The 15,791-nt window shown below is 36.5% G+C and overlaps 1 protein-coding gene across 3 annotated transcripts in view; it reads right to left on the bottom strand.

Moving 5' to 3' along the window:
• Positions 1-15,791, bottom strand: part of LOC135217328 (alpha-N-acetylglucosaminidase-like) — a 266,886-nt gene that overhangs the window by 247,172 nt on the left and 3,923 nt on the right. For all 3 annotated transcript variants that reach the window (XM_064253128.1, XM_064253129.1, XM_064253130.1), the window contains exons 2-4: positions 14,990-15,095; positions 14,318-14,505; positions 11,468-11,649 (exon numbers count right to left, since the gene is read on the bottom strand). In XM_064253128.1, the coding sequence (XP_064109198.1) occupies positions 11,468-11,649; positions 14,318-14,505; positions 14,990-15,095 (476 nt within the window). The remainder of the gene's footprint in view (positions 1-11,467; positions 11,650-14,317; positions 14,506-14,989; positions 15,096-15,791) is intronic.

The raw sequence follows: 15,791 nt of genomic DNA, 5'->3' as shown, positions 1-15,791 counted from the left end.
TTTTCTATTATGTGTTGGGGTATTTTTACAAGATAATTTTATTTCTGGTTGTTTCAAGTTCTTTGTTAAGAAAATCTGGGGCGCAAATTCTAAGGGCTCTAAGAAATGTTACTTGCTATGTGGAGTTTATTGAAACGTCATGATAGTTGTACAAATGTATGTATGAAAGTGGGAATGTCGCTTCCCTGGAGACAGTGAATTTGGAGTTGTTATTAGTTCTGAAGATTAAGACTTCTAAAAAGGGGGTTTGGTTAATGTTTTCCCATTCTATTTTAAATTTTATGCTCGGAACCAAGGAATTTAATTTTGTAGACAGACATCAAAATTGCCCCGCGCTCTTTTCCTGTATGTTAAGATGTCGTCTACATAACGAAACCAAATCATATTAGCAGGTTTGATAAGTTTTATAATTACTGTTTCGAAATGGGCCTTCTATATTTGAGACGTATCCTGTTTTAACAGAAGAATTTATTTACACACACACACACACACACACACACACATATATATATATATAATATATATATATATATATATATATATATATATATATATATTATGTAAGTGTTTACATAATAAAAATATGGAATGTTAGTCCATATATATAAAAGATTGCTTGCAGGAATGTGATCCGACTAGAGACGCTAAAGATGACGTATACAATAAGTATGTAGGCTAAGTTGACATGCGTCATCTGTGGTCATTCATTTGTTTTGAAACAGTCCAAGCTCCCTGCTTGAGACAACTACCCCGACCTATAATTCAAACGGCCTACGTGATCTGTAGCGTGTCTCATTTGATTGTGTGTTCGTATGAAACTATGTCATTTGTATGTATGTTCATATGTTCGAACTACTGTCTGTTCCTTCATAACTTGTAACAGAGATGGTAGACAGGGAGAACAGAGTTAGCTATCGTCATTAGAAGACCTGTACCTCTTTACCTAAGCTTTATCATGTAGAGGAATAGGATTAGCCATCATCATTGGCAGAAGCGATCAAGCTATCGTTATTAGAAGACTTTTGTACAATCATATCTGATCTTCACCATGTAAAACTTCAGAATAATACATATAGTTTTATATTTCGTGTTTTCTACAAGAACCTCCTCACCATGAGTTTAACACATCGTCGTCATAACCAACAAGATAATACCGACTTCGTAAATGATCTACAAACCCCAGACACTCCATTGAAGATGGAAGTGCAATACCAACCGACTTAGCGTAATATTATCGCTAGTCTAACATTACCTCATAGGGCGCCTTATCATACAAGGCACAAGCCCTAATATTGGTGGCCAGCGTACCAGAAGAACTCTACAACGTCCTACGAAGAAAAACCAGAATAATAAATCATGTATCATAAGAAGTCAACGACGACGGAAGCAGCAGATTCTTCAAGCAACATAGTATCATCGTTAGTGAGCGACTTCAGAAAACAACAAGAACTCTTTAACGACGACGAAAGCAAGAGATTCTTCAACCAACTTAGTATCATCATTAGTGAATAACTTCAAGAAACAAAACCGACGTGTCCTTTTTCCTACGACAACGCAAGCTTCGTCTCTCATTAGAATCATTCAAGACAACATCGTTAGTGAGCGTTTCCGGCACTCCAAGAAACAAACCGAACGCGTCTGCAGCATCGGATCTTTCAAGGGCGTCGAATCATCGAAACAACGCGCACGGGGAAACTGAAGCCAAACCAGGTCATCCGCTAAATAGAGAAGGAGGACCAAGGCCGTGTGTGTTGTCGAACAAACCGTGACTTCCCACAAAAGCAAGCTAAGTACAATTTTTTATTCATTGGGAGTAACTTTGAGTGTTTCCTTTGCAGGTCGAATTTCGTTATTCCTGTGGCTGAAGTTACGAGAAATTCTTAATCTTACTTTTTTACAGAAATTATTACATCATTGAGATTTCGCTACTGCGAGCTTTTTATCTTTGAGTGTCTGTTTCCAGAAGTTCTACTGAAATATCATAATCATATATAATATGTTAATTTTATCATTTTGGGTGATTATTAATCCCTTACGTAACAAATCATATTAAACAGTGAATATGCGTTTACGCAGTGGACGTCTGTATTTATACAGATGCATGGATAGGGTCGTTAAGCACCGTAGTGATTATAAATGCCACACAAAAACAAGTGGAACACCCGTACAAATCTAGATAAATTAGAGGTAACACTATTTCGGGTCATGACAATAAATGCTCCTTTGCAAAGTCCCGATCACAGTTTTAGCCTTGAGTGTTTTGAGTTATATAAAATATCGAACCTCAATGACTCAACTTAACTTTTAAAAATATGGCTGGATTGCAAGGAATAACATGTCTGTAAAAAACTTTCATCAGGCTAAATGCGCTGACCAGGATCCCTCACTATTTTCAAATTTTAGCAAAGAATGAAGTACAAACAGTTAATATTGAATGCAGTAGTGATAACTTGTCTTATTAGTAATCGCTCAGTTCCTAATAGTTCGTCATTCATTGCTTTATACGTAACCAGCAACATAATGCTAAAAACACACAATACGTTGCCGATGGTAATAAAGAGAAGGATCTTAATTATTAAAAAAAAAAAAAAAAAAAAAAAATAGAAACAGTAGCCCGTTCAGAATCAAACAAGCAAACTCGGTGACTGTGTCACCTAGTCAAGCGGTCAAGGTCAGTCAAAAACTGCCGAAGTGTTCAAAGCATAGCAAATTCCATACAATAAGCGACTCTAGCAGAGTGGGGAAAAGCGATGTTGGTTCATACATACCGATATCTTTTTGAATTAAAAAGGATTTTTCCTATGAAACACACGACCGTATAAAGTAATCAGAGCAGGTTTTCGTTTTTTTTTAATACGTAAGTTATTATAAGTAGTGGTGGATAAAGCCCGACTGTACGCGCCGTAAAAATTAGAATATCTTGTTTATTCCTTTAGTACAGTAATATCCTGTATTTACGGACTCACCGTCTGTTGTTCGAACTTCCCTAATGAGAAGTCCGGATAAGCGAGCGTTTACAGATACCTCTATAGTTATAAAAAAAACATTGATCTGTATCTAGTGTAATTGTAAGATTCATCTAGGGGTATACAAAATATTAACTTACATCCTGCAAAATAAGGCGTGTTTATCAAAGGGAAATCCTATAAACCCCTTCAAACATATTAAAATCAGTTTGAACAAAAAATGAGACAGTTAATCAAATAATAACTTATATAAAGGAACTATACATTTGTCTCATAAATCGTAACATTGTTCAAATGACCCAACAGAATTCTCCCACAACCGCAGTCGCGCTTTGCACGCAAAATCTCGAGAAGCATGCACCCTCGAATGTCTTAGTGCGTGTAAAAAGACTTTGCTGGGAAATGAAATTTTAATCCTTCCCGACACTCTGAAATATAACGATTTCCGCGAACAAAGCCCTAAAAGTATACATATCGTGGATACGGAAGTTATAAATATCGCATTTTTTATTGTTGCTAATTTTCAATCACGCCCAACCAGTCGTGGATGAATCTCTCTGATAATCTATCTAAAGTAATATCCGTAAAGTCATTCAAGCAGAGGTGATTCAGCAGAATTTTTTTTTATCTTCTACCTGAATACCAGGAAGTTTCTCCACTAGCGAGTGATCTCTGGGAAAAACGGATGTAATTTAACACAAAATACGGTCTAAGGACAAACATAAAGCTATACGTACCTTCGCATAGACTCTCAATGAAATTTCAAAATAGAGATAAATGACGAAGTTGAAAAATGTTAGTAATAGGAGTCATTAGGAAATCATATAAGCCCATATAATTTTTTCCCTCAAACGTCATGCCATAAAAGATCGGACTTGGCGTATATGCGTTAGATTTCTGTCGCTTAAACAAGGAAACGACTCCCGATAGTTTCCAGTGCTATGTACCGACGACATCTTATCTCTGTTAGGTTAGAATAAATTTTTTTCACCAACTTGGACTTACTTAAATGCTTTTACCAGATACCATTACCTAAGTGATTGTACCTCATACACCGTTTTCAGCACACTCAGGGGACATTATCAATTTTTACGTATGCCTCCGGCTTACGTTGCGCCCCAATTATAATATAGTGTTTGGAGACTTTTAAGGGATACCCTACATGCTTATATGGTTGATCTTGTAATCTTTTCTAATACCTTAGAAGTACATTCACATAAAGTAGAGCTAGTGCTACAGAGACAAAGACAAATAATCTCAGAGTAAAATATCTAAATGTGAGTTTTTAAAAACCGAACATGTTTATTTAGGTTTTATGTGTCTAGTCAAGGTCTTAAAGTAGTCCATGGTAAGGTGGGGCTTGGCTATTCATAACTTTCCGGTACTTATTAACGTAAAAGGGGGATACAGCACTTTTGCGCTTTGTGGGTATTACAATCGTATGTAAATATGTAACTCTTCAATCATGACAGCTCCTTTAACAGATCTTACGAAGAAGAGCGTAGATTTATTATGGTCTGAAAAGCATCAACAGGCGTTCGATATCTTAAAAGCGGAAAATGCAGCTTACCTAACTTAAAAATCCCTGATTTAAATAAGGAATTTTTTTTTTATTGCAACAGACGCCTCAGACCAAGGGGTAAGAGGGATACTACTTCAGTAAAAATATGATAAACAGTTCTTCCCTATAGCTTTTTTATTCACGTAAACTAAAGCCCTCTGAAAGTAAATATGCAGTAATAGGCAAGGAAGGGCTAGGTATCTTTAACACTAGTACATTTTAAGTCATAATCTATGGCTATCCTGATAAAGTCCTTACTGAACATGAGTCCTTTACCGAGTTTTTCAAAGGCTTTAATCACAGTCCAAAAGGAACTCGGTGACAAATGATCATTCAGGTCTTTGGAGCCAAGATAAGATATCTACCTGGGAAAGCAAATATCATAGCTGACGCATTATCCCGCAATCCCGCACCATACAGACAAAGACCATTAATTAGACTAAAAGATATAGAAACATCCGTGCCTATTGTTAAAACCGTATCTAAACAAGAAAATTCCTTAACCCAAGAGATCGCGACCATTGAATATCGGTGGTTGGAGCGCAGAACTGTTACAAACTGAACAAAGCAAGTGTCAACAGTGATAAGCAAAACAATAAACACCAAACAATAAACACTTCGAACGGAAACAAGGTCAGCAGCTAAGCAAAACCAATAAACACTTCGAACGGAAACAGGGTCAGCGGCTAAGCAAACCAATAACCCTTCGAGGCAGAAACCCTAAAGCAAAAATATATTTAAAGTATGTGTATCAGAATAATGTAATCAAATGTAATATTATATGTAGGACCGTGACGAGGAAAACCTGAAGAACACAGCAGATGACTAACGACCAGGTAGTAATAATAATCTCTTTCATACCAATCGTCATAAACTGGTTGCATTCCGTCATCCAGGGTTCCCTACTATGTCACAGAAAGCCAATCACTGTTTTACTGGCCTACAATGCTTACAGATATAAAAAGCACATGACTGATTGTAACACGTGTCATGAAAACAAGGGACACACTAAGACACCTGTCAGTTAAGGGCCTATCCTGTGCCAAATCAATCCTTGAAAGAAAATACGTAGAATTATTAACAGAATTATGAGTCTGACAGAGGGAATGAACACTTCTTAGTGTTAATAGTTCCTTGACACGTTATATAGAATTAATAGCACTAAAACAAAACACCGCAATTGAGTGCGTTAGGAATATTTATGAGTGCTAAATCAGTAAATATGGAATTCAACACATAATAATCTGTGACTCTGGGTGGTGTAAATCAATAATAATCTCCTTAACACGTTGTGTGAATTCCTTTCCATTAAGAAAACCAATAATATATTTTATCACCCAGAGTCAATCGGTTTGGTAGAATACCGGATAATTAAATAGGAAGTGTCAATGTCTTACGAGTTACAACTCGTGATATTGGATCCGAACTGGATTATAGCGGTTCTCGCGGTTTTAAATACCTTTATCATTCATATCTCGTATCTGTAGAAATGATACCGCAAGTAGCCTTATACGGTACGCCGCTAGAACACTTTTCCACATATTCAGCCAACCATTAATTTATCATATATATATAAAAAATATAAATAAATAAATATAAAAAAATAAAATAAATATGGATACAAGTGGAGTCAATATAATACACTCCGTAAGAAGTCGGAAGGGTTACAAATTATAATAAAAAAGGAATCACGATAAAATCAATAAGCAAACGTAACCATAGATAATTAAATATCCAAATATATATGCGTAAAGATTTGAACTCTAACTTAACGCTTTAGTAATGACAAATAAGCTAAAAGTTCAAACACATATCAAAACCTACTGACATATTGTCTGTCCCGGTGATTTATATTTCGTAGTCAATGTAAAAAAAAAAAAAATAATATAATAATAATAAATAAATAATAAATAAAATAAAAATAAAAGAGATTTTAAGTCAGGAAGTCTAGAAGTGAAAAATGTTATCTATGAAATAATCCTATATGAATCTTATACAGGGCTAATAATATATATAGAATTTGTATGGAAACCTTTTTCATTAGTTTCAATAAGGAATATTTAATTTAACATAATCATGCAGTTTTCCAACATGAAACTAATATATTGTTCAATTTTGGTACTGTTTTTTTTTCAGACATTCTTTTCGTGTGGGTCGAGTATTAAAAGATAATAAATTTATCCTAAAGTCGTATTTATTGCAGCAAGTAACGTAACTCTTAGCTGGCTGAGAGCAATCTCCTGCCAAGTGACGACGTCATCATTCCCGTATCAGTATTTGTTCCTTTTAACCTCAATTATCTGCTTACACAGGCTTCATCTGTGTGTCGTCTCTGCTTGCAAAAGCAGATTGACTGGAGAAAGGAATGCTTAGCCCGAACTTCTCATGGGCAAGGCAGACGTTAGGTACAAGTGTCTATCGGTGTGCGCAATGCAACTTTAGCTAAGGAGTTGCAATCATTTTAAAATTAATAAACAAAATAAGGAAATAGAATTTCTATAACATCAAAATGAATTAATTTTTTCTGAACCTCATAGACATTTAGAAGTATCAAGATATATATGTGAAATATTTACTTGCAACATTAGCCTATTACAATTCAAGTAAAACATTCATGGGAAAATGTCACATTTTTCTTGAAAAACCCAAAGTTTATTTAGAAATTAGTTACATAGTGGGTTTTTTTTTTTTCGTTGCATCTCCTACCTATTAATAAAGTTTTTAAAATTAACCTCAGAGGATGCGCACGAGAAAATTGAATATGAAACTTTTGTTAGGGCACATAGAATCATGATTAATCTTCTCTTTGACTCTTATGTTGCCTGGCAATCTTACAAATAGCTCCGTTTTCCACTTCTTTGTCTAGTAACTTACTACCAGTAATATCGAATTTTCTTTGAGATTCGTAATGATATCTATTTATTTTTTATAATTATGGATATTTTTACAAGTCATCATAGACCTGGATAGGTTCACTCATTGTTAATGCCATGGATAAAAAAGTTTGTACAGCGGACTCTTTTGAATTCCAAAATATCAGCGAATTCATGTGGGTTAAGTCTGGTCTAAATGGCTCTCTTCCCTCCCCTGTATTTGGATGTCGTCTGAATTTACTTTGCCCTTGTGACAAGTATAATTTCACTTGCAGGCTGCTTAATGGAACCTGGTTACAGTATCCTGCAGTACGAGAATTTCACATCGAAACTTCAAGAAATCGTTCGTCGCAGCGGACGACTACAGTCAAGTAACAACCGCCTACAATGTGAAAGGAATTTCATGGACTTCTTCGACCGACACCGTATCTCGTCGTTAATCTCGTTTTAATGCGGAATGCTCTGGCGGCTGTCGGAATCGACTACGAATGGGACATACTTCCGACAATTACGACCCGAAGGATATTCAACTCTACTTTGCTGCGAAGGACTCGTGCTGGGGATGTTTTTTTTTATTCATCGCGAACGTAATCGTGTAGCTTAGGATGCAGAGAATAAGTATGAGCGCAAAAATAGAACGTTGGACCCGCCCGCAGGCCAAATTTTCCCCTTGTTTTAACCCTGTGAAAATAGGCCGTTTCATTGGGCCATAGGTGGTTGTCTGGAACTGTGTAATGGACGAAAAGTTGTTCGAACGCTAGTTAAAAGTGAAGTAGTATAACCTCGGTCATGTATCCTATATATATAAAGTATCATGTATCCTATATATAAATGATCATAAATAACAGAATCGAAATATATTTTTTGCGTGTACGCACTAGGAATCTATATATAAATGATTCATAAATAACGAATCGAAATATCTTTGCGTTACGCAACTAGGAAAGCTATATATAAATGATCTAACTAACGGAATCGAAAATATTATCTTGCGTGTACGCAATAGGAATCTATTTAAAGTGCACATATATTAATCATAATATATGAATCCATATACATATGTATAAACAAATCAGGTAGCCTATAATCAATCTGTTACCTTTTATCTTACCAATATCTGCAGTTATATGAGTTAGTATATTGATTAATGTATCAGATATATAACATTTTGCATAAAAATCAACGAATCAATCAGCATAAACATTAATAATTTTATCAATTCATATATGAAATTTTTTATCAGTTAAATATGATTTTTATCATGTTAATCTTCATTCTATGCAATTATCAGAGTACATTAGTATTTTCTGTATCATATGTATCTTAATGAGATGAAGTGAAAAACTGTATCATTATATATCCGTGATCACTATTATTTACCAATATCATTGTTTTATATTTTATTACTTGAATCAATTCATGTACACCATGAATTTTTATTTACTAAATATATAATATACTATATATATAATATATATATATATATATATATTATATATATATATTCACATAGTGTCTGTATCACACTCCTATAAGTCAAATGCAAGTCAAGTTTGAGTAATATTCAGTAGCTGGTTTTGGTAGCTGACCGAGCTAATGTAAGTGTTTACATAATAAAAAAATATGGATGTTAGCCACATATATAAAAGATTGCTTGCAGGAATGTGATCAGACTAGAGACGCTAAAGATGACGTATACAATAAGTATGTAGGCTAAGTTGACATGCCGTCATCTGTGGTCATTCATTTGTTTTGAAACAGTCCAAGCTCCCTGCTTGAGACAACTACCCCGACCTATAATTCAAACGGCCTACGTGATCTGTAGCGTGTCTCATTTGATTGTGTGTTCGTATGAAACTATGTCATTTGTATGTATGTTCATATGTTCGAACTACTGTCTGTTCCTTCATAACTTGTAACAGAGATGGTAGACAGGGAGAACAGAGTTAGCTATCGTCATTAGAAGACCTGTACCTCTTTACCTAAGCTTTATCATGTAGAGGAATAGGATTAGCCATCATCATTGGCAGAAGCGATCAAGCTATCGTTATTAGAAGACTTGTACAATCATATCTGATCTTCACCATGTAAAACTTCAGAATAATACATATAGTTTTATATTTCGTGTTTTCTACAAGAACCTCCTCACCATGAGTTTAACACATCGTCGTCATAACCAACAAGATAATACCGACTTCGTAAATGATCTACAAACCCCAGACACTCCATTGAAGATGGAAGTGCAATACCAACCGACTTAGCGTAATATTATCGCTAGTCTAACATTACCTCATAGGGCGCCTTATCATACAAGGCAACAAGCCCTAATATATATATGCATACATACATACATATGTATATATATGTATACAGTATATAGATATATGAATATGTATGCATATATAAATAGATATATTTATGTATGTATAAATGTGCGTGTGTGTTGGTGGTGCTACTTGCCTCAGCAACAAAAGAGCCTTAGTTCTACTATCTAGCACGACAGAACGATTTGGGTACATTTTGTTAAATCTTACCGCAGATATGTCGACCAAACATGGAATGAAAGAACAATAGACTATTAACCTTATCCCAAAATGCGCGCTGAAGACCTGACACCCTCTGGAGCTACACAAACACACACACACACACACACTATATATATATATATATATATATATATATATATATATATATATATATATATATATATATATATATATATATGAGAGTCTCAGATAATTAAAATAGTGTCCATTTCCCATGCGAACACTGCCCTGCAGATAATTCATATCCGAGGGTCGGTCAAGTTTGTACACTCTTTATTTATTTTGTTTGCCAACAATCCTCAAAATCAAGGCAATTCTCAGAACCTAGATTAGGATCCTTCTGCTACAGTGCACAAAGAATTGCTCGTCGTGTATAACTTCCCTCCTCGAGGGCCATTCAAGCACAAAAATTCGTCTCTCCATGTCATCTTCCCAAGGAGAGTTTGCGTTTTTTTTTTTTTTTTTTTTTTTTGCAGAAAGAGTAGCATTGCTGAACCGAATGAATTTTCAGAACGATATTCTGGTCATTTATATTTTGTAAGAGATTACTGTAAGTTAACTGGGTATACCAAGTTTCAATGACAAAAGATAAAAATAGATACATTAAACCAAACATTGAATTCGGTATGACTCTTCTGTTTAAAGGGGAGAGAGAGAGAGAGAGAGAGAGAGAGAGAGAGAGAGAGAGAGAGAGAGAGAGAGAGAGAGAGAGAGAGAGAGAGAGAACTTGAACTTCTGTTGCATTCAGGTGCTTCTTCTTAAACTTTACGTATAAAATTAGGATCATAGTTCCTTTGAGCTCAGATTGAATATTTTCATACCTTAGGGGCATGAGTAATATGGTTAGCAACGTGCAATTGAGCCAAGACATTTAATAACGACAACTTATTTTAGCCTCATAAGTACTCCTTCCCTTCTGCTGATGTCTGCAAAAGCTTTTGATATAGCACAAATAACTCAACGGCAACAGAGAATGCTGTTCAATCACATTGACTTCCGGTGGTCAGAACTTTCAGACTTACTTGACCAGTATCTGGAAAGCCATAAGAAGATGCATGTGTTCATGGGTATCTAGGCTTTCATTAAAACCAAAAACAATTATAAGCTCTCTTCAATTAACGAGCAACAGTCACCGTTCCTCACTTTCCATTTTCCCAGTCCTCATTGGACGTGCTCGCTTACCGGTTCGGTAGTCCGAGTTCGATTCCCCGCTCTGCCAGGGTGATATCAGAGGAATTTATCACGAAATAATGTGGTTCGGATCCCACAATAAGCTGTAGGTACCGTTGCTAGGTAACCAACTGATTCATAGCCACGTAAAAACATATCTGAACCTTCGGGCCAGCCCTAGGAGAGCTGTCAATCAGCTCAGTGGTCTGGTTAAACTAAGATATACCTCATTTCTATGAACCCTGCCACGGAAAAAGTTTTATTTCGCCCGTCCAACTGCCGTTGGATCTTTGAAGCAAACACAAAATAAAAACAAAATCTGTTACGTCTCTCCTGTTAGCAAATGCTTACCTGTCATTCGAGGTGATCTGGATTTTGGCTTCCGGGAGAGAATCGGGAAGGGATAGCTGATCCGCCTCCCAAGACACGTGACTGTCGCAGGAATATTTCAGGAAATGTAACAAACCCCAGGCAGCAGCGACGCCGCTGGTGCCCACAATATCCACGGAGGCGTTCATACCTGGGGACACCACCTGAGAAGTCATCGGAGAATGTGTTAGAAGGTCATTGAAGGTGATTATTTTATGTAACGCTTCCTTGAGAAACAAGAGGTCATCAGAACAACTTCTGTCATTCTTCTGACTTCAGCCAACTAATTGATACCAACAGAATGGTGAAGAAATGTCCTACAATCCTAAGACTTTACGTAGCAAAATGCAACTGACTTCGATATCAGTAATCGGGCCAAGAATCTGGTATATAACAAGAGATTATAAACAGTTATGCCCTTTCACTTAAAAGAACAGAACTAAAATGGAAATAAATGACCAAAAAAAAATGTAAGTGACAATGAATGCCGATTTAGACATCACTTTCTAATATATTTTCTACTAGTGATTTTATGGCAATCCTGTTACCTCAAGCCGAGCTATTTACTTGGTTTATGGGCTCTTAAATTTAGGAGCCATGTCTTTATAGTTTTCTGTAAAAAAAATACACACACTGAGATGGCTTATTCTGTCCGTCCGCACTTTGTCTATCCGCCCTCGAATCTTAAAACCTACTGAAGCTAAAAGGCTGAAAATTGGTATGCTGATCATCCACCCTCCAGTTATCAAACACCAAATTGCAGCCCTCTAGCCTCAGTATTTTTTATTTCATTTAAAGTTAAAATTATCTATGATGGTGAATCTGGCAACGCTATGGAACAGGCTAATACCTGGGTGTGGCTTTAAGTCTCATGAGCCGCGGCTCATACATCATTATACGTTGTACAGGAACTAGATCGCGCCGAAGAAACTTTGGCGCATTTTTTACTTGTTTAATTTTGAGAGCACATTAACTTAAACGCAGAACATGTGGTAAGGTAAGGTAGAAATTAATCAACAGAAATTCAAGAATGTCGTTCGTTATCAATAATATGGAGTGTTCCGTCTGAACGCTTCCCTGCCTCGAGATCAGTTTTTGATCTCTAAAAATAATGCCAGCTCCGTGAGCGGTATCTTATACGTTAAGGTTACTATAGTACACTCATCCCGTGAGTAACGCTGATTGCATATGACCATATAACCCACTGAACAGTATCATTTAACTTGAGTTACTAAATTGATGCAGGTTACTATAGCAGCCTCATCCCTTGCTTCGTTCATTTAACGCCTCGGCAAGCATTACAATTCCGCCTCCGGCTGAGAGACTTGGCAGAAGTGATCCCTGATGTTGCCACGCCAAGAAAATTGCAGTCAGTCAGTCGAGTCGTGGGAACCCAGAATGACGTATTATCTATCTTGGAAGGAAGATGAACTTTGTTTGTTATCCAAGTTAATGTACAAACCGAGAATAAACAAAAACTAATACTGACAGGCAATCGAGCGTAAAACCTCATTTTTTATACCTGTTAAACTTAATTTTTTCAAGAGTAAAAGAAGACATTGCAAAAGAAATGTAACTGCAGAAATGCCTACGAGCATCGTTACGAGAGAACGAAAAAATAATAAACATTTTTGCCATTCTACGTGGATATAATTTTTTTCCCCCATGGCTACTGTTATTATTGGGAATGAGATGATGAGTTTGTCATCTACAAAAGAAAGAATTTATTAATTCTTTAATACAAGATTCTTTGTAGGCTTCAAAGCTTCCGTCACTATGTGTACGATAATAGCAGTCAAATCAAATAGATCTAGGTATGATAGGAAATGTAAAATGATTGACAGTATGAAGTACAAGGACTATAATGGTCATCCATCTTTAACAACGACACTATAGGCAACATCTAACAGTAAAATAGTTGTCCTTTGCCGAACTTTCCGAAATTAGAGATCTTAAAATTCGGTATTCTAGGTATTTCCTACACATTTTCTTTAATTACCACATTTTACACAGCCTCAATTTCCCTTAGACACTGACAAAGGAATATAAGTCACCAGGAATTCCCGACAGTTCTCAGCCATAGCATTTCACCCCTCTTCCTGATCTGTCGACCTGAGAACTGTCTGTCGGTTCCTTACCATTTCCACGTAAGATTCTAGGATATGAATCAAATGGACCTGTGAAATTCGTCCTAAGCTGCTGATTTCGGGAGTATGTTTCGCTCTGAAAACTCCAATAACCAGCTTTATCTAGCCTTCCAGCGAGTCAGCACAAAGCATCAGATGAGCCTCCAGGCTATCGAGGTTAAAGTTATGTGACAGATAGAAAACGAACTGGAACGGTTTCTCTCTCTCTCTCTCTCTCTCTCTCTCTCTCTCTCTCTCTCTCTCTCTCTCTCTCTCTCTCTCTTTTAAAGAGATTTTCCGGCTTGACATGTACATGAGGAGCATTCTTTGATTTCTTCAGTTTCTATAAATTACGCAGCATAAAATCTTGCCTTCGACTTTCCTTACATACACACACACACACACATATATATATATGTGTGTGTGCGCGTGCGTGTGTGTGTCTGTGTGTGTGTGAATTACCTTAGCTGCGACTTGGTAACCAATGACTATCGTTCCTATTTATTTTTAAAAATTCGCATAACCCATAATTAGTATATTGTCTAAATGTCTCAACCGAATTACGCCCCCAGTACGGGAAATCAACTGAGATTTTTCCGCTCGATAGTGAACGCAGAGATCATGCAAGCAGAATACTGTGTTGATGTAGCGAACATAGTGATACTCAGAAAATCATTTATACAAGGAAATGCCATGAGATCCATACCTGGAAGGTATCCCTTCCTTCGGGACCAATGGAAGGATCAACAGAAAAAGAGAAGTCGCTCGCTCTGTCTGGTAGCAGACGCTTGACCAGTCCTTCAGCAGCAGCAGCTTGGACATCTGGGGACGCCTGAGGCCTGATTTCCTTCAGGTGTTCTTCCCATGGTGCAACTAAAGATGGCGAGGCCGATCCTAAAGAAGAAAGGGAAGTTTCATGTATACATTATATAGCAGCCTTGAATATTTGTATAATTATTGGCAACATCTAGAAACAGAAAAGCACAATAAAGAACTATATTCTAATGAAGACGTTAATATTTCCATGTTCACTATAATAGGCCTGTAGTTATGAATAGACAATGTTCGTAGAAATAGATTGCTGAGAGCACTATAGGTAAAATGTATAGCTTTATTCTATGCCGTTTGGCTTTAATTCCCTTCCACAAACTGAATAATTGAACAGAACTGTTTTATTGTACTTGAAAGTCTTGCTTTTAAATGACGTCTATTGCATAAAATAGTAAAAAGACGAGAAATCTAAAAGCCACAACATACGACCTGTTGCACTGATCGTATGTAGGCTAAAAACTTCTGATATTAAAAATCTATTTTTGTTACTGACAGATAGAGGATATATATCGTAGCTGGACACTGGCTCTCATGTTTGATAGCTTACCTTCGGGATTAATAGCAGAGCCATAGATTGCTGTCAGAGAACCAAGGAACAGAACCAGTTTAAAAGCACCTCTTCTTTGGATACCTCTCATGTTTTTCGGCCAAGTCTGAAATATAAGAAAAAATGGGGTTTTGCTTTTGTTTACATGTATGTTATTTCATAATAGAGCGTGTGAAAACAATCAATAATAAGTTCCACCTAGTTTTCCTCCGAGGACTGAGGACTCCATGAATTCAGTTCAATCTCCTACAAATCTGTACATTATAGGACTTTCTTCCATAACGCTGACTTTTCAATCACTTACTGTTATAACGTTGCCCATCTAGGAGTATCCTGAGTTTCAAAGAAAAGACGTCCCTTTTACTTGCATTTTATCCATGTTAAAGAGAAGTTTCAACAAATATCGCTGTAAACATATACAGTATATTTATGAACAGTCAATATATTTATCCTTTATGCCATCATCAATAGATGCGATCTCGTTTTAGTGAAGGAACTATGCTGCCCTACTGATCTAGTTTCTTCGAGTATTTTAGCAACAAGAAAAACTGAAACTTCCCATGAATTTCGAAAGGGGTTGCAGCTAAGGCCCGAAGGCACGCTGCAAAGAACCTTCAGTATCTCTACGGTGCAACGAATGAGGTGCACTGACGGCACTAGCCCCCTACGGGATAACTTTTAGCTAGCTGTGTATCTCTGCATTCGATAAATATGAGTATGGCGACACACTTTTATGGCGCTAAATCAATCAATCAATAAAAGCTGTCATCTCCAAAGCCTTGCTGGAATACTAGGCCCATAC

This window comes from Macrobrachium nipponense, chromosome 7 (genome assembly GCF_015104395.2).
Source record: "Macrobrachium nipponense isolate FS-2020 chromosome 7, ASM1510439v2, whole genome shotgun sequence".
NCBI lineage: Eukaryota > Metazoa > Arthropoda > Malacostraca > Decapoda > Palaemonidae > Macrobrachium > Macrobrachium nipponense.
The sequence above is the reverse complement of the archived record's forward strand: the minus strand, read 5'-3'. Positions and strand labels throughout refer to the sequence as shown.